This window comes from Loxodonta africana, chromosome 14, assembly GCF_030014295.1.
Source record: "Loxodonta africana isolate mLoxAfr1 chromosome 14, mLoxAfr1.hap2, whole genome shotgun sequence".
Classification (NCBI taxonomy): Eukaryota; Metazoa; Chordata; class Mammalia; order Proboscidea; family Elephantidae; genus Loxodonta; species Loxodonta africana.
In genome coordinates this window covers 52,275,215-52,295,253 of record NC_087355.1, presented here as the reverse complement: position 1 = coordinate 52,295,253, position 20,039 = coordinate 52,275,215, and the positions used below count along the sequence as shown (strand labels likewise).

General features: G+C 41.1%; 1 protein-coding gene across 1 annotated transcript in view; it reads right to left on the bottom strand.

Annotated features, from left to right (window-relative positions):
* Positions 1-20,039, bottom strand: part of GRHL2 (grainyhead like transcription factor 2) — a 108,834-nt gene that overhangs the window by 70,276 nt on the left and 18,519 nt on the right. The window contains exons 5-6 of the mRNA XM_010588434.3: positions 19,836-19,992; positions 15,983-16,094 (exon numbers count right to left, since the gene is read on the bottom strand). Coding sequence (XP_010586736.1) covers positions 15,983-16,094; positions 19,836-19,992 — 269 coding nt within the window. The remainder of the gene's footprint in view (positions 1-15,982; positions 16,095-19,835; positions 19,993-20,039) is intronic.

The following is a 20,039-nucleotide window of genomic DNA, read 5'->3' as shown; positions in this document are numbered from 1 at the left end:
GTCCTTCCCAGACTCAGGAAACGGAAGTTCTTTCTGCAATGGAAGCTCAACTTCCCTTTATTTCTTGGCCATTTTTTATTACTGATTAATTTATTTTCTTAGATCTACTATATTTTCCTTAAAGTGCTGGATTAGGCTTGAGAATCTTGACATAAATGCACCATGTTTTACTTCTAAAACTCCTCCTGCTGATGATCGTGCACTTTCTCAGTTGTTGCCTAGGCTGCTTTCTAGGGCATGGCTGATGGCTCTGTGAATCCAGTGTGGATTCTTTCTCCTTAAATATATTGCTTTGCATTTGCCAACACTGAACTCAATAATGACTTTTCTACCCACCTGAACACCTCTGAACGCCCTACTGGAGAATCCAAGTTGGCTTAGTATTTTGTCTCATGGAAGAGGTTAGTGTCACCTACAAAGCTGGAGATTTTATGGTAGACTTCTTCCAAGAGATAATTATTAAAAGTCTTAGAGTGTCACTGTTACAAGAAATGTCTGTTCATCTCTACCCTTTGTTTCTAGCCCCTAAGTCATTCACTCTCCTACCCCTTCAAGATTGTCAAAGTTTTCTAGAAGTGCACTGATGTTTTTTCATCCACGTGCATATTTATCCAATGAATAAAATGCTAATAGACATGTCTCCAGTTTCTGAAATCCATATTACACATCCTTTGATAAAGTGTCATTTGCTTAAGGATTTATATGACCCTTTAGTGTTTTTTTTTTTTTTTAGTGTAGGAATAGAGACTTGGAAACTGGTGTTAAACCTTCCTTAATTTACTTCCTCAATAAAGATTCTCAGACTCACATTTTGTAAATGTTGATATGTGCAACCAGGAAAGGACATTGTAATAAACTGGGGTTCCCTCCTATGACTGGAAATCATGTGATTTGAGTGAATGGCTCGTTTTAGCATGATAGGAACATGGCTGGGATATAATTTCCACACTTTAAAAAAATTACAAAGCATGTGTCTTTGTCATCTAGTTCTGGCTATAACAGAAATACCACAAGTAGACGGCTTTAACAAAGAGCAATTCATTTCCTCATGGTAAAGTAGGCTAAAAATCCAAATTCAGGGTGTCAGCTCCAGGGGAAGGTTTTCTCTCTCTGTCAGTCTTCTCATCAATCTTCCCCCAGACTAGAAGCTTCTCTGTGCAGGTACCCCGGGTCCAAGGGATGCTCTCTGCTCCTGGCACTGCTTTCTTGGTGGTAGAAGGTCCCCCCTCTCTGCCCACTTCCCTTTCTTTTTATCTCTTGAGAGATAAAAGGTGGTGCAGGCCACACCCCAGGGAAACTGCCTTTACACTGGGTCAGAGAGATGACCTGGGTAAAGGTGTTACAATCCCACCCTAATCCTCTAACATAAAATTACAATAACAAAATGGAAGACAACCACACAATACTGGGAATCATGGCCTAACAAAGGTGACACATATTTTGGGGGGATACAAATCAATCCATGAAAGCATGTAATCATGAACATATTAAATCCTGAGTGGATTTCTCTTCTAAAAAAATGATAAGTCCACATAAAAACTACGTGTTTAGTACTTTGATTTGTAAATAGCTATACAATACTAATATCTACTTGGTGAGAATGAGGGTATGAATAGGAAAATGGCTAGGATATTTCCAAAAAAGGCATGATGAAACAGTCTGATTTTGCTTTTAAAATTTATTTCAACTGAACCTAAGAAGGTAGTTCTTATTAACCTTAGTAGTTTACACACAAAGGAACAACCCTAAAGTACACCACTAGCTTGAAACATCAGAAAGAATGAAACCATGGGGAGCAGGCACGGGAGTCTGTCTAATGTAATATAAAGGAAGATGAGCTCTTCAGGAATACATGGCCATGGCCATTCTTCAGGGACAGTTAGGAAGCCCCTCATAGCTCTATAGTGGACATTACTGGATGTGATGGGTACGGTCGTGTGTCAGATTGGCTGGGCCATGGTTCTCAGTGGTTCGGCAGTTATGTAATGATACAGTTTGGTAATTATGCGATGATGTAGTTTGGAAGTTATGTAATGATGTGATTTGGCAGTTATATAATGATGTAGTCATCCTCCATGATGTGATCAGCCAATCAACAGTAAGGGGTATTTCCTCAGGGATGCAGCCTGCATTCAATCTATATATATGGTCATTCTGGCAAAGCGCGTTCTCTTGCTCTGGATCCTACACCTGACTCGTCATCCTCTGACATCCTGTTCGTGCGACATGAGCCAGCAACCTGCTACCTGACCTGCAAATCTTCGGATTTGACAGTTCCCATAGCCCCATGGGCCAAGAGCCTGTCATCTGACCTGCTGATCTTGGGTTCATCAGCCCCTGCAACCACGTGAATTAGGGGAAGCCTCCTACCTGATGCCCACCCAACAGATTTGGGACTTGCCAGCTTCCACAGATGCATGGGCCATTTCCTTCAGATAAATTTCTCTCTGTGTATATATATATGTATATGTATATTTTATATATATATATACATATATATATATACATATATATATATATATATGCTTCACTAGTTCTGCTTCTCTAGAGAACCCAGCCTAAAAGACTGGATTACTATAGCTTATAGGCTTGGCATAGTGGTTAAGTGCTGTGGCTGCTAACCAAGAGTTGGGCAGTTCGAATTCACCAGGCACTCCTTGGAACCTCTGTGGGGCAGTTCTACTCTGTCCTGTTGGGTCGCTATGAGTCGCAATCGACTCAACGGCAGTGGGTTTGTTTTTTTTATAGGCTCATGTGGACATTCTATAGCAATGCTCTTCAAATGCTGGCAGGCATTAGAATCACCAGGAGGACTTTGGTAAAACACAGACTGCTGGGCCCACTCCCAGAGAGTCTGATTCAGTAGGTCTGCAACATAGCCCAAAATGTGCATTTCTAACAAGTTCCCAGGTGGTTCTATTGCTGCTGGTCTGGGCAACACTGTGCTTCACACAGAAATGACTGAATCCTTTGGGGGCATTTCATTCACCTGACATACAGTCCTAGAAAGCACTATATCTGCAACTGAGGCCCTACATCAACTATCAATGAAGTCCATGTGGCTGAAGTTTTCTTCTTCCCAAAAGATTTCTCCTCTTGGATGGGTACTACATGCCCAACACCACATACAGGAGGCCCAGACAGTTACCTACACGGTAAGATTTGAGCACCACCTGCTACAAGACATCTGCTTGCCCGCATGCCAGGGAATACCATCCTGAAACACTCATCCCCTTGGGTAAGGGAATTGTCATCTCCTGATATTAACATGCAAATGCTCTTGGGATAATAACTGCCATGAATTGAGAACTTGCCAAGTGCCAAGCCTGAGCCAAGTCCTTTACCAACATTACATCCTCGAATCCTCACAGCCACTCTGGGAAGTTGGTGTCCACATCTTCCTTCTACAGAGAATCACATAGCTGGTAACAGGCCAGCCTATGATTTGAATCTGAGTCTGTTTGATGCTCAAGGCCAGACTTCTAATCACTGCCTATATTTAGCTTGCAAATGAGTTAAGCAATAAATTGTCACCAGATATCAACACCTTGTAGAGAAATTACAAGGATCCCCTGTGGCGCAACAGTTAAGCGCTCAGCTGCTAACCGAAAGGTTGGCAGTTGGAACCCACCCAGTGGCTCCATGTGAGAAAGGCTTGGTGATCTGTTCCCATAAACATTAAAAATCCTATAAAATCCTATAGGGAAGTTCTACTCTGTCACATGGGGTGGCTACAAGTCGGAATCGACTCAAAGGTACAGAGCAACAACAAAAGAGAAATTACATAGCACATCCTACAGCAGCAACTGCTGATAGAGAAGCATTGAGGAAATGGAAGATTGATGAGGCGGGGGACTAGGCACTGTTGAACCACTGCAAATTCCTTGGCCAGGGTTGGGGTGCTACAGTAAGGAGGAGGCAAATAGGGAAACATCTCCACATTCTGTAGGCACCATGAAGATTGAGAGAAAAGTTCCAAAGTTAGTCCTTCCAAGAAAACAAGGAGTGTGGGGATAACAATGATAAGCTACTGGTTTTCAACCAAGGGCTGGTGAGCATGCATGGATATGCAATGTTTTACATATATTTTTCTGGCACGTTATGTTCTATGTAGCAATTATGGGATTCAATTCTATTTTAAATGTTGTAGGAAGTATGATGGTGAATCCTTTCGTTATCATATGTACATATATAAAATTAGTCATCATTTAATAAATTTCTAAATTCAGATTTTTCTAGATTGAGTTTTCTTCCAACTGGTGGTATACGCGAGTGTAATTCTGGAAGGCAGTCAAAGGAAACATTAACTCCTTCACCTTAATTAAGGCTCATGTGTTTGGTAAATTATAACTATCCCTTTTAATTATTTTTTATATGTATTGCTAGAGATTAAAAGCAGTGCTGTAATTAATACAAAAATTGCTTCTCTTCTAAAAGGTGTGGATTCTGTCTGAAATAGTGAAATAATGAACTTGGAATGCTGGAAATGGCTCAGGGCACCATTGCCTGATCAGTGTGCATATACTACAGTCTAATAAGGTTGTTTTTTTTTTTTTTTTGAAGCCAAGGAGTCAGCACAGTTTATATATTTGGGACCATAATGCTATTATCAGTCTATTTACAGGGAGGAAACCAAAGCACAGGGAAAAAGAACACTGGCAGTAGAGACATATAGGCCTGAATTTAACTTCCAATCCTTCTCTCACCAAGCCCTGTGACCTCCAGTGAATTACTGAACCTCTCTGAGCCTGTATTTTCTCATCTACAAAAGAGAGATAATATCAAAGGGAACCAAACCGGTTATTGTCAAGTGGACTCTGACTCATGGCCACCCCCTGTGTGGCAGAGTAGAACTGTGCTTCATAGTGTTTTCAATGGCTGATTTTTTGGGAAGTCACCAGGCCTTTCTTCTAAGGAGCCTCTGGGTGGACTCGAACCTCCAGCCTTTCAGTTAGCAGCTGAATGGGTTAAAGGTTTCTCCACCCAGGGACTCCATCAAAGTTAACAGAACCCTCCTAAGTCTCAAAGTGGATGGTAAAACCATTACTGGTCCCCGCTTTCCCCCATCCCATATCTCCCCAAACATCACTTTTCCATATCTGCAAAGGTCAGGTAGGACCAGTGCAGATTCAGCAAACAGTCGGGGGTCATTCTAAGGTTATTAGCTGTGAGTGGAAGCAGATAGAAAAAACAAACTCTAGGCTAAGTAGCCTCTGAAATTTTTCTCTGCTTTTCAGAATCAAAGAAGCATCTTCTCAAAACCTGAATGACTCACAAGAACTCTCTAACGAGTCCACCAAGCCAGAGGTAACCTGGGTTTCCTTAAGTGTGTTGACACTTGAGCTGAGTTTTGGAGGTACTAAATGTATTTCCATCATTTGGTCCCAGCCTATGAGCAAATAATAGTAACAGCAACCCTTTTTGAGAGCTGAGCGTGTGCTAGGTTCTATGCTAAATATATTTACTTCACAAACATTACATCATGCAGTTCTACCCCTGACCGTGAGCAGTAACAATTTTTATTATTCCCATTTTGTAGAGTAGGGAACAGGCAAACATGTTAACTACCACTTCCCATCCTCCTAGTTACTTAGTTTAATTTACAAGGACCACGCTGAGACTGGAAGCTAGAAATTGTTCTACATACAAAACCAGAGCTCTTTGAGTTCTGTGGTATATAATCTTTCAAATGAACACCTTACCATATATAATCCAGAACAATGATAACTGACAATATGAAAACATAATTTGTGACTCAGTGTATGTGACTGGTAGACAGCGACTCTTTGATATTATTAAAGCTGTTATTATTAATAATATTATTACTGGTTACTCTCAAGGTGTATTATAATACCCTCACAGATATCGTTTAAGATGGAATCTTTCTTGGGATTTTTCTCTTTAGGCTAAGCCTAGAATTTTATTTGTGTTTGGTTCATCCTCCTGTTTCTAGAAAAGAAATTATACAGGCCAATGTCATGACTTTCAAACTGTATTACCATAAACCGAAAGGGAGAAAGAAACACATGTTACATTGTACCCCATTATTATGTTCTATAGTATGATAATACTTCGTATTCTACTTGATTTTATTTTATTTTTTTGAGTGCTAGTCCTGACTCACAACATTGATTTTGAAACCGACAATAGGTCATATCCTGTGTGTTGACATATAAACCCACATGCACATGGGCCTAAACATGCACCAAGATATATAGCTTCAAATTTAAGTCAACTTGGACAGGCTTAAAATTAATCTCTTTGCATTAGTCCGTGTTACTCAGTGAGATTTAATTTTAAGCTAACTGTTTTGTCTCTGGTCCACACATTTAACTTGTGATACAACCAAAAGTACCTAGCACTTTCCGACAGTTTGCTGAATGAATGACAATACGGATGTTGCTTCTGTAAATAATTTATATTTGTATGATGTGTGAATTCTTCATGTTTTATTCTAGTTTCCTAGTCTGCATTTTATCACTTAATATAATAAATATGTGAATATGTGAATTATTTTTGCATTAACTGCTATTTGAATTACTCGTGCTGCTATTCCTCTTTATTTTCCATCAATTTTGACATTATTAGAGGATTTAGATATTATTTCAAAATTGAAATTCCACATCTCTTAAATATATTTCTTTAAGAAAATTAATTTCTCCTTCAAAAGAGGGAAACTGTACTGTTTACCCTTACAATGCTAACCATTGAGTTCCTGGTAGTACAAATGGTTAATGTGCTCAGCTGCTAACTGAAAGGTTGGAGGTTCAAGTCCACCCAGAGGTTCCTCAGAAGAAAAGCCTGGTCACCTACCTCCAAAAAAGCAGCCATTGAAAACTCTGTGGAGCATAGTTCTACTCTGACATACGTGAGGTCACCGTGAGTCGGGGTTGATTCAATGGCAACTAGTTTTTTCATGCTGACCGCAGCCTCTGGGGACCATTGGTGAGTTCAACTGAATCAGCAGTGACTTCAGAAAAGCCACATAACCTCTCTAAGCTGGTTTCCCTGTCTGTAAAATGGAGATGATAAAAGGACCTACCGCACAGGATTTGTTGAACAACGATGAGGCTCTCATCTTTTAAGCACTCAGTTATTTCATTACCGGTCTTTTCAAAAGCAGAAAAAATAGCAGCAGCTCCACATTCCGGGAGCCTGTTCAAAGAGTTTTCTTCAGATTAGCTTCACCTTACTTTGGCTTCTACAACCTCAAGGAGCTTAATTTAATTTTAGAAAAACTTTCTCTTGGCAAGTTTTGGGTTTTGTAAACAAAGAAGAAAAACTTTAAGTTTGCCTAATTTTACACTGGAGGGTACTGGGAAGACATAAATCTGTTTGTGTTGAAAGACAGTGAGAAGAAGACTTCAAGTAAATGCTGAAAAATGGCTAAAAAGACCAGCTTTTGCTGCTTTGTTCCGTAAATACGTGAGTCTCATGAAACTATCATACTGTATTTTTTAATATAATTTTAAGCCAATCAAATAATACTAAAAAAAGTGAGACTATTAAGCTACCAGAGGTTTCATTAAATACATCTATGAAGAAAGAAAATAATTAGAATCCATGCCAAAAATATGAACTCAAATAAAAGTATAGGTTGCATGTTTGAGATGACAGCATGGCATTGTAGCCATATATATTAAATAAGAAAGGTCACACTGATGAGGGAAAAAACAATACAGTGCCCAGTAAATGGGGGAAAAGAAATGAAAAGAGGAAATAATGTACTTTACAGCATTAAATATAGTGGGTCTACTAAGTGGTTTCAGTTATTCATGTGTGTGTGTGAGTGTGTGTGTGTGCATGTGTGTGTGCATGTGCGTGTGTGTTAATTTTGAAAGTTCATCAACTAAGCCAGTATCTCTTTATGGGACAGCTTTACCCTCTCGTTAACGCAGAGTGTCTCAGAGGGGTATCCACGCATCCATTACACGCTTTCAACCTCTCTGTAATGTCCCTTCTGGTTGTCCACTCAAGACTTTAGAATCACCACCAGTGCAGAAACACTTTAGAAGAAACAACTTATTAAACAGTAATGCCCTGGAACCAGTTACACACACTTCCTAAGAGCAGTGAAGAAATAATGATAAAGTGCTAAAGGAATTGCAATTTTTTACTCTCCAATCTCGCTACTTTATTTTTTTTTAAAGCTTGTTTCCCATTTGCTGAAACAGTTATGATTTCTAATTAATTAATTTTAAAAGGTGACATTTCCCTTGTATTTCTATGCTGGCAACTAAGTCTTACAGTTGTTAAAAAAAGTTTCATCAGAAGGTCTACAGTATAATAAAATAATATTTAAATATGACACATTAAAGTCCCCAAAGGGCATCTGGCCTCCCAGCATCCAGAACGGTACTATCAAAAGTGATCCTTTCAGCATGGAAGAGGAGAGAGTGCAATCCCAGCCTGATTTCCCAGTTAACTAGGCCTGTGTCCACTTGCTATAACTGTCACTGAGATACACAAAACCATACCTGACAGTTTGCTCATCAACTAGTCAACATTTATGAAGCATCTATTTCGTGCCAGGCTCTGCCAGGTGAGGGGTATACAAAGGTAAAAAGACAAGTTCCCTCTGCACTCAAAAAGTTCCACTTCACCTGGGATGGACAGAATGTAAATCAAGTGAAACACCCAAAGTACTACTGTCTGGACATAAACCAAAGCCCATGCCCTAGGTCTTCACTAGTCACACCTGCAGAGGAAGAAGTGACTCCTCCAGAGCTGTTGTCCTTGACAGAGTGAGTTTCTGGGATTCATACTGAGGCATGTGTGCAATAAATGAAAACCCATCATGGCTTAATTATTATTGAACATTATTATTTTCTCACTGAACAAATATTAACCTTTAAAAAAAGAAAACAAACTTGGATTTTATAATACTTTAAAACAAAAAACATTCATAGCTGACTGTACTTTTATCACATAAATGTTTCCTAACCAAATGTTGAAGATGGAAAAAAATGTCCAGTAACTGTAGCTACAGCACTTCTCTGCAAAACAGACCATATCTTATGCTGCAGGTGAATGTGGTAACAGAGCTGATGAAAAAGAGAGGGAGAATATGGATCTGCACGTTGGGGAGTTTCTGGCCCACAACCCAGCTTCCCCCTCACATCTGGTCCTGTGGAGGAAGCTGGGATCAAGCTGGCTTTCCTGACTTAGTTGTGACTTACCACCTTGGTTCTCAATGGAATTTTGTTTTTAAAGTTGTAGGCTTTCAAAAGGTTTTTTTTTTTTAATTCTTTTTTTTAAATCACAGTTACCTTTCATATCTGTTCAGAAATGTGAAAAGAGTCTACAAAAAAAAAAAATCAAAAACTGAAATTCCATTTGAGTTATTTTCAAAGGAGGAAAACCCACATTTTCGTATCTGCAGGGAGAAAGCAGGTTTGCATAATCCTGGGGGGAAGAACAGCTCTCCAGAGAACTAAGCTAAACAAGAGTAGAAACTCTGGTGAAGAGAGAAGTGAGTAGCTGGATACTTTTGTCTGTTGGGCCTGTTTGGGCCACGAGTTCACTCAGCCACTTGACCTCCTGGGAGGCAGCAGTCGTGCCCTCTCCCCCATCCCAATCCCTACCACTCCAACTCTCCACCCAACCCTCTACCCTCCCATTTTTCTTCATAATTCTCAGAGTAGCCTAAAGAAAGCACACCTGTAGCACACTCCCGAAGCCAGTCTCTTGTTGTTGTAGTCAGCTGCCATCTAATCAACCCCCAACTCATGGCGACCCCATACACAATGCAACGAAACTGTCAAGTCCTATGCTATCCCCATGACCAGTGGTAGATCGGACCATTAGGATCCATAGGCTTTTCATTGGCTGATTTTCAGAAGTAGATAGCCAGGTCTTTCTTCCTAGTCTGTCTGAGTCTGGAAGCTCTGCTGAAACCTGTTCAGCATCACAGCCACACACAAGCCTCCACTGGCAGATGGGTGGTGGCTGCACATGAGGTGCATTGCCGGGAATCGAACCTGGAAGGCAAGAATTCTACCACTGAACCACCAATGCCAGTCCCCTCCAGGAAACAATAAAAAAAAAAAAAAAAGAGAGTGTTACTTAATGTTAATTACAATTCCTATTTGAAAGTAGAGTATGACTCCACACCGAGGAGAGTTCCTAGGCTGGGGCAGAACCACCGAGCTGAACAATTCACAGTGGTCAGCTTGGCAAAATTCTGTTGTTAGAGTTTTTTGAAAGGCTCCTCTTTGACCTTCGAAGGGAATTATGAAGAACTAAGATTGAAGACATGTTTTGAGTTTTGATATAGTCGGAACTTAGGTTTTCATGGAAAGCTTTACCTTCATATAAAGCTAGCAACAGAGCACGATTTAACAATTGGCTCTTAAGAAATGGAATTGTATTTGGGCACTGGTGAACATCCTGTAATCACACGCTAATAACCAAAGATGTACTATAATTACCTGCTAATTACTATGGAAAACTACAGGATTAATATTAACAATATAGCTAATATATCCTAATACAGGGAAAGATTACCATGAACCCAGAATTAAAGGCAGAGATTGAATAAACAGCGTATGGTTAGCTTCACAATTAACTACAAAATTATATCAATGATGGTTATATTGGATGTGACTGTAAACAAATATTTCTTCTTCGAATGTACTTGTGAATCGGTCTCAGTACATTACAAGCCATACCACCCATTATGAAAATGTAAAAACTGTGAAGTTCATTATTTTGGAATAGTTGCATTGTAAAGTAGTAAAGCAGTTCTTTATTCTGTTCCATAGAGAGACATATGTAACTGTGCTGTAAATTATCTGTTGTAGTTTCTGGCTTTCATTTTCTAAAGTTAACATTAATTTCTGAACCTCTGTTCTTCTAATTGTCCTTTCCTGTTTGAAAGCTAACAATAGAAAAATGTGTCTTCTCCAGAAAGTGCTTTTGGGATTATCCACTGATTGAGTAAATTTGATACTAATCCAGTTAATTTGGTGATTTGCAATTCATTGCAAATATTTTTTAAATGGCACACACTGTACAAGGCTGGATAACCTGCACTGTGCAAACAAGTCCAGGGGAACTCCCACCCTGCTGCCTGTGTGCTATGTGTGCCTCCAAATCAACATGTCCCTGACTGAACTCAGTCCCGAGCCAACCTCCGCTCCCCCAGCACTTGAGTAGTTTGAAGGCAAGGGCTCTGCCTTAATTACCTTTGAATCGCCACTGTCTAACAAATGATCTGGCACATAGCAGGTGCTCAATAAATGCTTGCTGAATGAATGTGGAATAACTATGCCTTTTTTCAAGCCAGTATCAACAAATATAGGGCCATGACTAACTCCATGTTTCATTATGAAGAGGATCTCACACTCAGAGATAACCAAACTACAAATATAATCTGCATGGCTATTCCATACGGGAGGTATATTGACACAGGAATGCTCCTTGGGCTGCAGACTGCAAACTTATTTATGACCTTGAATAACTGTTGTTGCTCAGTGAACTCAGAAGAAGGAACTTGTCCGACTTGGAGAACGCTGCTTGTGTGACTTTGAAAAGCAGCAGGATCTACTTGGGCCTTGCCTTGTTTGCTTTAGTTTTATCAAGTCAGAAGTCATTGCTAATGCTTCCTTCTCCCCTTCCCCCCTCCAAAATAGTTTATACCTAGCGCACAAGAACCAATCAGAATTGACTTTCAGATATGTCAGAACAGCAGTCAAGAATCCTGCCACCCAGACCCCAGAACTTTTCTCCAGATCTGGATGTCTTCAGTTACTCTACATACACCCATGCCTGGTGGGTGCCAAGCACTAACTTAGGAGACAAGATAGAGGTGAAGAGGGGGACAATACATGGTGGAATGAGAGAAAGAACAATAAAGACAACAAGGGGTGCAAACTCTGGCATTCTTGGGTCCCATCCTACCTACACCACATACCAGGCTGTAACCTTGGGTAGAATTCTTAACCTTTCATTCTCAGTTTCTGAATAACAAAATGGGTAGCTTTGAGGACAAAATGTTGATATGTGGGGTATATTAAGTGCCTAGAACACAGGAGGCAATGAATACATGTATGGCAGCTGTTATTAAGATACAGTCTATTCCTTCATGAGGCCTACACTCTGCCAGCAGAATAAGAGTTTCATTCACTCATTATTCATTTACTCATTCATTAGGATATATTTATTTAACGCTCACTATGGCTCAAGCCCTATGCTAAGAATTGGGGCCAGAGTAGAGAACAAAACAAACAAGTCTCTGCTCTCATGGAGCTTTCTTTCTAGCAGGAGGAGGAAAAGCAATAAGAAATATAAACATATGTAAGTAACGAACATCTTGGGTGGTGATAAGTTCTCTGAAGTAAATAAGGATAAGGGAGATTGAGTGCGACGAGGGTACAACGTTCAGGTAAGGTGACAGGGAAGACCTCTCTGATAAGGTAACAAGCAAACGCCTGAAAGAAGTGAGAGTGTGAGTGGTATAAGTATCTGTCCAAAGACCATCCTGGACAGAGGGGGTAGCTACCGCAGGAACAGGCCTGGTGTGATGCAGGAAGAGCCTCACTGGGAACTCCGCTCATGTGACGAGGCACCTGGACGGCCAGGCCTCGAAGCTCTCTGAGGAGCAGCCTCCTTCCTCAGGCTCCCACTCTCCAAAAACAGAACTCCCCTGGACACATGGGATTCCTCTCTCTATCAGGCAACCAGCACGCTGCTCAGAGAATTACCGTATTTTTCCACAAATAATCCACCCATCGTATGTTTTTTGCCAACCACACAACCCCCTTGCACATTATTTTCCCAGGCGCACTATGTGTGGGCACGTTATTTACGTGGGTACATCATTTGCAGAAAAATGCAGTAGCTGTGGGAGATGAGGGAACAGGCCTCAAAGAACAACTGACAACCAAGTTGAAGTTAAGATAAGTTTCTGTACAGAAAGGCGTAAGAATATTCGCCAGGCATCGTTATTACGGGGTACAAAAGTCGGCAGAACAATCCTTGAGCATGCGTGCTGAAGGGATGCCAAACGAAGGAAAGACATAATGGGAGGTGAAGCTGGATCAGCTTTGTTGCTGGTGGAGGTCTGGAGTAGAGGCAGAGCGGCCCAGTGTAGGCAGACAGGTCTGACTATCCTGGGCACCCCAGAAAACATGATGAAAAATGGCACATATTCATTCAAGCTTCATTTGAGGATATGCGTGGTTGCCCTAAAACCCACCATAGACTCCAGGGACTACCAGTTAGCAATCTCTGCTTTAGCTAGAGAGACCTAATCTTGACCCCTCAACTCCAGCTTCAAGGTCACTGCCTGGATGGCTCAGCTGAATTTGCTGACCAGACTGGAATTCACAGTTGCTGGTAAAGATTTGGAAACTGCAACTTTGAGTCCTACTTTAACCTCCAGCTTCTTTGGAGGCTTTGATAAAGAAATACAATAAATAATCTTAGATTCTTCTTTCTCTTTTTTTAGGCCATTACAATGTCCTCAAGGAAAATTGGCAAATGTAAAGCACTTCCACCTCCCTTCACCTTAAATAGGCATCGGTAACTCTCTGAAATACACCTGGTTGTGGCCTCATAAACGTTCTCAACACAGCACTCCAGGGTCATGACCAATGGTGCCTCTGTCCAAATGCACATGCCATCCCAGGCTCGTTCTCCTTTACGCACAAAAATCGTGCTAACAACCCACTGCAGAGCAATACGTGGTTTTGCTCCAGAAGAGCAGCAGAACAATGAATTAGATGATGTTTTTGCATGTTCCCTCACCCTGTGAGAGCAGCTGCCAGGTAGCTAGCTGAAATTAGGAGAATAGATTGTGCTCAGAAAATAGATCATCCCTTTGAATCTAAGGGGCTTATTCAATGCCTTGATCTTCGGTTCAAAGCCAGTAGCCCAACTAGCCATAATGCTACTCAGTAAAAGTCACAGACCTCAAAGGTAAAGTGTGTGTGTGCACGTGCGTATAGTGTTGTACGAAGGACAAGAGTTTGAAGGAAGGAAGGAGGTGATAAAGAAGACAGATGAGATATGAAATCCTACAAGATCTGAGAAATCATTCTAGTCCAAAATAATAAATAAGCCCTGTAATGATATCAAAGTTAAATCAACAGATATGCCAATAAAATCCTTTTATTATCTGCCTTGTTTGGACTTAGTCCATATTTCTATTTAATTGCTCCTCTCATTTTCTTGGGTCATAATTATAAGGCTAAATTCTCAAATAAAATAAAATCATTCCTCTGCTCTATGCCAATTGGCTACAAAGCAGGTTAAGGCAAGTTTCCCCGAATCCCTTGTCCTAGTCAGCCTGCCCCAGAGGTTCAGTGCATCGACCCGAGTTAGGAAGCCTGTTCTTATCCCAACCCTTGCACTAATTATCCAAGGACAAGTCATTTGAGAGGGAGGGAGGTAGAGTGTGGATGAGTCTCTATAGACCTGTTTCCTTGTTTATAAGACAAATAAGTATGTTTAACTAGTTAATAGAAAGGGTGTGTGTGTGCGTGTCTGTGTGTGTGTGTGTGTCTGTGTGCCCCCACATGTTGGGGGAGGAGTGGCTCAGCTATTTTGCAGTACAAAGCACTAATTAGTTTCCAAGTGTTCAAAGCTGATTTCTAACCTTAACCTAGGCACCTTTTTGCCATGGGTCACAGGATCTTAGCAAGGGTGGGATGGAAGATTTAAAAAAATCCAGCATTGCAGTGGGTAAGAAATCAAAACAAACATCCTTTTAATGACCCAGTGACACCTTCTGACACCCAACACAACGGAAGCCTTGCTTTCCTACACCCTTCTTGGTCCGCAAAATGGAGTGATAAAGCCTACAAATAAGAAACCACGTATTTCTTATGAAAACAGCATTATGTAAAGAGTTAAAATCACTTAGAAACATGTCAGTATATGTGTTTCTAAGTAACTTTCAGAAACTTTAAGATCCCCTTTGTTTTGTCTCTCTCAGAGGTGGACTCCTGCAAACCACATGTTCTAGGGCCCTGTGCTCTCTGGCTTTGGGTTACATTGGGCCAATGGGAAGCAATACCAGGACAATGGGAGGCAGGGAAAAGCCAGGATATTTCTCCTCCTCCCTGTTGGCACTGAGCGCTGTCTCTGACAGTGATTCCTCTGGGGTTCCGCCTCTCACTGTGGTCCCAGCTCCTGCAGAGGCAACCTCTTCACGGTCTGAGCTCCTGCTGGGTGGCTCCTGCTAACACCACCTTCTCCCTTTGTTCCCTCAGCCTACAGGTAATAACTGCAGATCCTGCCATTGCTCATCTCTGGATTGGCTCACTGTACCTTCAGCCCATCCAACCTTTGCAATGCATCTCCTCCATTGAGCTACTTGGCATGGGCTCTGCTCCCCTGACTGGACCTTAAGTGATGACTGACCAGAAGTGTAGGGATCTCCAGAGAACAGGCATCATTTTTAGGAGGAAACAGGCTCTAGAAAATGTGCCTAGCATGTTCATTCCTTCTTTACTGGCAGAAAAATTCAAGTCTTTTAAATGCTTTAGTTCGCCTGATCACCTAGTACTACTTGCACTAGGTTGTTGGAGTAGAAGCAGCAATGGTTGGAGAACTAGTGACTAGAGCTAACTACCTAATCATGTGACCTTCACCAAGTGCCTTAGCGCTGCATGAGCCTGAGTTTATTCATGTCACAGGGCTAAGCATTCATCTGACCTGCTTGCCCACCTGCTAAGCTCAAACACGGGAGGGTATGGAAACATGCTCTAGAAACGCAAACAATCCTTCTAAATCTAAATATATCTCTACTATTATGTGACGCACAGTTGCCTTTCATGGAAGAGAAAATGATTTTCTCTGGACCTAGCCTGATTTTGTTGTGCTGGCCCAATGGGAATGAAATATGTTAACATGAAAAGTGCATAGACTAGCCTGGCCTATCCCAGGAGAGATGTGGGTGCTCTCTGTGATCACTGCGCTGGGCCTTCTTTGGCATCACGACACCCTGCCACTTCATCAAAGACTGTGGCCAACTTACCGATGTCGAGGACCCTCTGCTTGGCCGTGTGCTGCCGAGAGTGCCAGTACTTCCAGTATTTCAGCTGCTCATCTCGGTTTTTGTCTTCACTGAAGACCACCATCACCACGCTCTGCAGAAGGGAGAATCACGGAGCTTACTTTCTGTTCAGTCTAGGTTGCCTCAAACACGCTCCAGTTCCGGCAGTTCCGCCCAAGGTGTGTTCTGTAATGCTGTTTTCTTGGTTGAGAAAAGCCCACTCAAGCTCCGTTATAGGACTCGTTTTGTTTTAAAATGGGCCAACTTAAAAACTGATTGGGAAATAAGTACAGCATAGAGAAAAAGAGACTCCTACGTGGTTTTTACCGCTGAAGTTATGAACAACTGGATTGACCAATTAATTACCAGCAAATTTGTTATTTTGTAAGGTGAGCAGAAAAACTTTAAAAAAAACTTTTCTTCACGTATCAGAAACAAGCACATTTTTGAAATTTCGTACCCTTCAATGCAGAATCTCGTGCCATTTGTAAAGGAGCAAACACCTATCTCTGCTCTAGTTTTGAGGTTCAGGCTGGAATAGTGGAGGTAATGAGAGAAATACTAACAGATGGATTTGGATTGATGAACATAGCTCAGATATTTCATAGACCAAAAAATACAACATCAACTATGCTACTTATTTAAATATAATGTGGGTATACTTTAAAAGGAAACCCTGGTGGCGTAGTGGTAAAGTGCTATGGTTGCTAACCAAAAGGTCGGCAATTCAAAACCACCAGGTGCTCCTTGGAAACTCTATGGGGCAGTTCTACTCTGTCCTATAGGGTTGCTATGAGTTGGTCTCGACTAGACGGCAATGGGTTTTTGTTTGGTTTATACTTTAAAAATTAGCCTGAGAAACTAATTATCATGTAGAAATAAGAATCCAATTTGAATACTACTACTACTGTGTGAAATGTTACAGAGAAGCTCTTAAGGAATGAGAGTCAGTGAAATATTTTTCTGAAATAGTAGAAACGCTTAGGACTACAAAGTATTTTGGATACGGGGTGAAAAGGGGAGAATAGTATTCCAAATAACTTCATAGTTAACACACCTTCCTACTATTCTAGAAGAATATTTTGTTGACTCTCATTCCTTAGGAACTTCTGCTCTGTAGCATTTCACACGCTGGTAGTCATTTACTTAATTAGTTACAATTAGTCAATAGCAATGTGTTCTCATTCGACTTCAAACTCGTGGAGGACAGGGACAGTGTGTTTGTCTACCAGTGTCCCAGGTGCCTGACAAATAATAGACACCACGTACATCCTTGCTGCTGTCAGTTCAATCCCTGGCTCACTCCTAATGTGTGTTAACACTCATTACTTAAGAAAGCAGATGTCTGTCGGAAAACCTAGTGTAGACGCATGTATCTGTATTATTCAGATTAACAAGCAGCATGACCTTTAACTGCCAGGAAGGAAACCATGGACTGTGCTGCTGGAAATGTGAGCTCAGCCAGCTCTTCACTCTCGTCCAACTTCTTCCAACTTTTCTGTTTAAAAGTTTATGATTGCACAACATGATGAACGTAATTAATGCCACTGAATTGTACATGTAAAAAAAAAAATGTGAAATGGCAAATGTTTTGTTGTATCTATGTGTACCACAATTTTCAAAATTATTTTTTAAAGTTTACTGTGTTTATTTCTATCTGCTCCAAAATAAAAATAACATTTCAAATATTTTTTTCCCTAGCAAATGACTCTATGAGCATAAACAATGGCATTCTCTCGGTATGGAAATTTATTTCTTCAGTGATAAAGAAAAAGGCAGTTTGAAACAGCTATTTCCAAGCCTTATATGCTTTAATTCAGACTTAAACACTGTTTTCAGAAAATAATGCTGGTAGATTACAAGAGCATCCCTGTTTTCAAGAATGATTTCGATGCCAGAGCTGAGGACTGAGTAAGATCTCCTCTGAGAGATGTCATCTTACTTTCCAAATCAAACCAAACCCGTTGCCATCGAGTCAATTCCAACACATAGAGAGTGTTAAAGTCTTTACAAGAAGGGAGACTCCAAGCTTTAGCCAAAATGTACCACAAGGAAATAAAATCTCCATATTATATTATTTCTATGATTTCAACAAAGTGGAATTCTTGGAAAAGTCCCTGTGCTCCAAACTGTTGTCATGGCTTAGAATACTAACCATCCACCACTTTTTCAGGGTGATGACAGTGGTGTTTAGAGAGTTTTTACTCTTGGAGTTTACAATATGTCATGGACTTTCAGATTTATAAAAAAAAAAAAAGTAGCTTTATCCACTGTTTACTTACCAGACATACACACGTGAGTACCAGGTACAGATCCTAGGACATATATCCAGAGGTGGACCCTAGGCTAAAATTCCTCTACCTTTCCACGCTATTTTATGCAGTACACTTTAGTGATTAAGAGGGTGAGCTCTGGAGTTCATCTGCCTAGGATATATCCTGATTCTCTCATGTCTTAGCTATGTAACTTTGGCCAGTGGCTGCCTTCTAAAAGCCCAAGTTTCCTCATCTGTCATACTGTAAAGACAAGAGTGCACATTCCATAAGGTTGTTACTAGTTTCAAACGAGTGATTAGATATATGGTGCTTAACACAGTATCTGGCACCTAGAAGACACTCAACAAATATTAGTTGTTATTTTGTACTTCCTGTTATTCCTATTACTGTATATCCTCCACTGTAGCTGAGACAACAGGGCTGGAACATACCAGTTCTGCTGGCAGGCGCACAGCGTACTAGGCATCTTTCCATCTGCAATGGACTCACCTTTGTATAGGACATTAGCCCCACATCTTCCCCATCCTTCCCCGCATTCTCAACTGCCCTGCTTCCTACAGCTCTGATCTGGGACAGCCGTGGAGGGAGGAGGGTCTGCTGGGCATGGAAATCAGCAGCAATCCTTCCTTGGTTTTCTCATTGAAGCAAAGCCCAAATGCCTAGCTAATTTGGAGACCACCATCTCAATTTTCTCTGAAGCTGGTATCAGTCTGAGTGCTCCTTCTCTTCTGCCTCATTTGTTGACTCTTCGTGGGAATCTGAGATTGGGGGTACACTCAGGCTGTCTTGTGCTCTAGGCACATCATGGTGTTCCTCTCCTAGAGCTCTGAAGAGCTCAGGAGGAGGTAACTAAGGGTAAAAGAAGGTGGGGAAGGCACCCTGGGCACAGCAGCATGAGTCATTTTACAATAGGCCAGGAGAGTCCTTCAACTCCTTTTCAGAGCTCTGCTATAATTTTCCTTTTCAGAAACGAGGGATTACCAGTTCCCTCCCTTCTTGGCAGTAGCAAGAATTATCAGAAGCTGGCAGCCTTCCAGGACAGCAAGCTAGGGTTCCAGTTTCACTTCCCACAAGTTGAACTAACATGCACGAATCTGAAAATTCCTCCAAGTCACTCCTGACAGGGACCATGTCTCATCCTTTGAATACTGAGTAAGCACTGGGCTGTAGAAGGCTTTTCGACAAGGTTGCAAAGGGCCCAGGAACAGAGAACGAACTGCATTCTCCTTACAGAGAGCAGCGGCTCTTTCCTGCCCACAAATATGTCCTGACTTAGAGTTGCTCACTTAAAAAATTGAGATCTGTTGATGAAAAATAACAACTAGGTAACACATAGGCAATGAATGAAGCAAAAAAAAAAAATTCCTTAGATACAGTCAGAAAGCATGTTCCAAACATGTTCCTTCCCTGGGGTTTATTGGTTACTGATTAAAATGATAAACAACAAGTCAATAAGTTCTCTTGCTCCAACCCTTTGACATTTGTTCTAGAATTATTTATTTTGGAATTTTCTTCTGTACTGTTCCACAAAGGCTGTGAGGTAGGAATGGGGCCCATACCCTGACTTTGCTGATTGGGTGTCTGAAGCATTTGTTGTCTCCAGTCTCGCTGAGCGTTATGGCATAGAATTGTCCTTTGTTGAGGTAGGTCATGGGGCCTTCCCCTTGCTTCTGACGGAGAGATTTGGTGGCTTCCAGGGTGTACTGAAATGTGCCACTGTGAACAGAAAACAAACAGTGGTCAGATTCACTTACTTGGACATT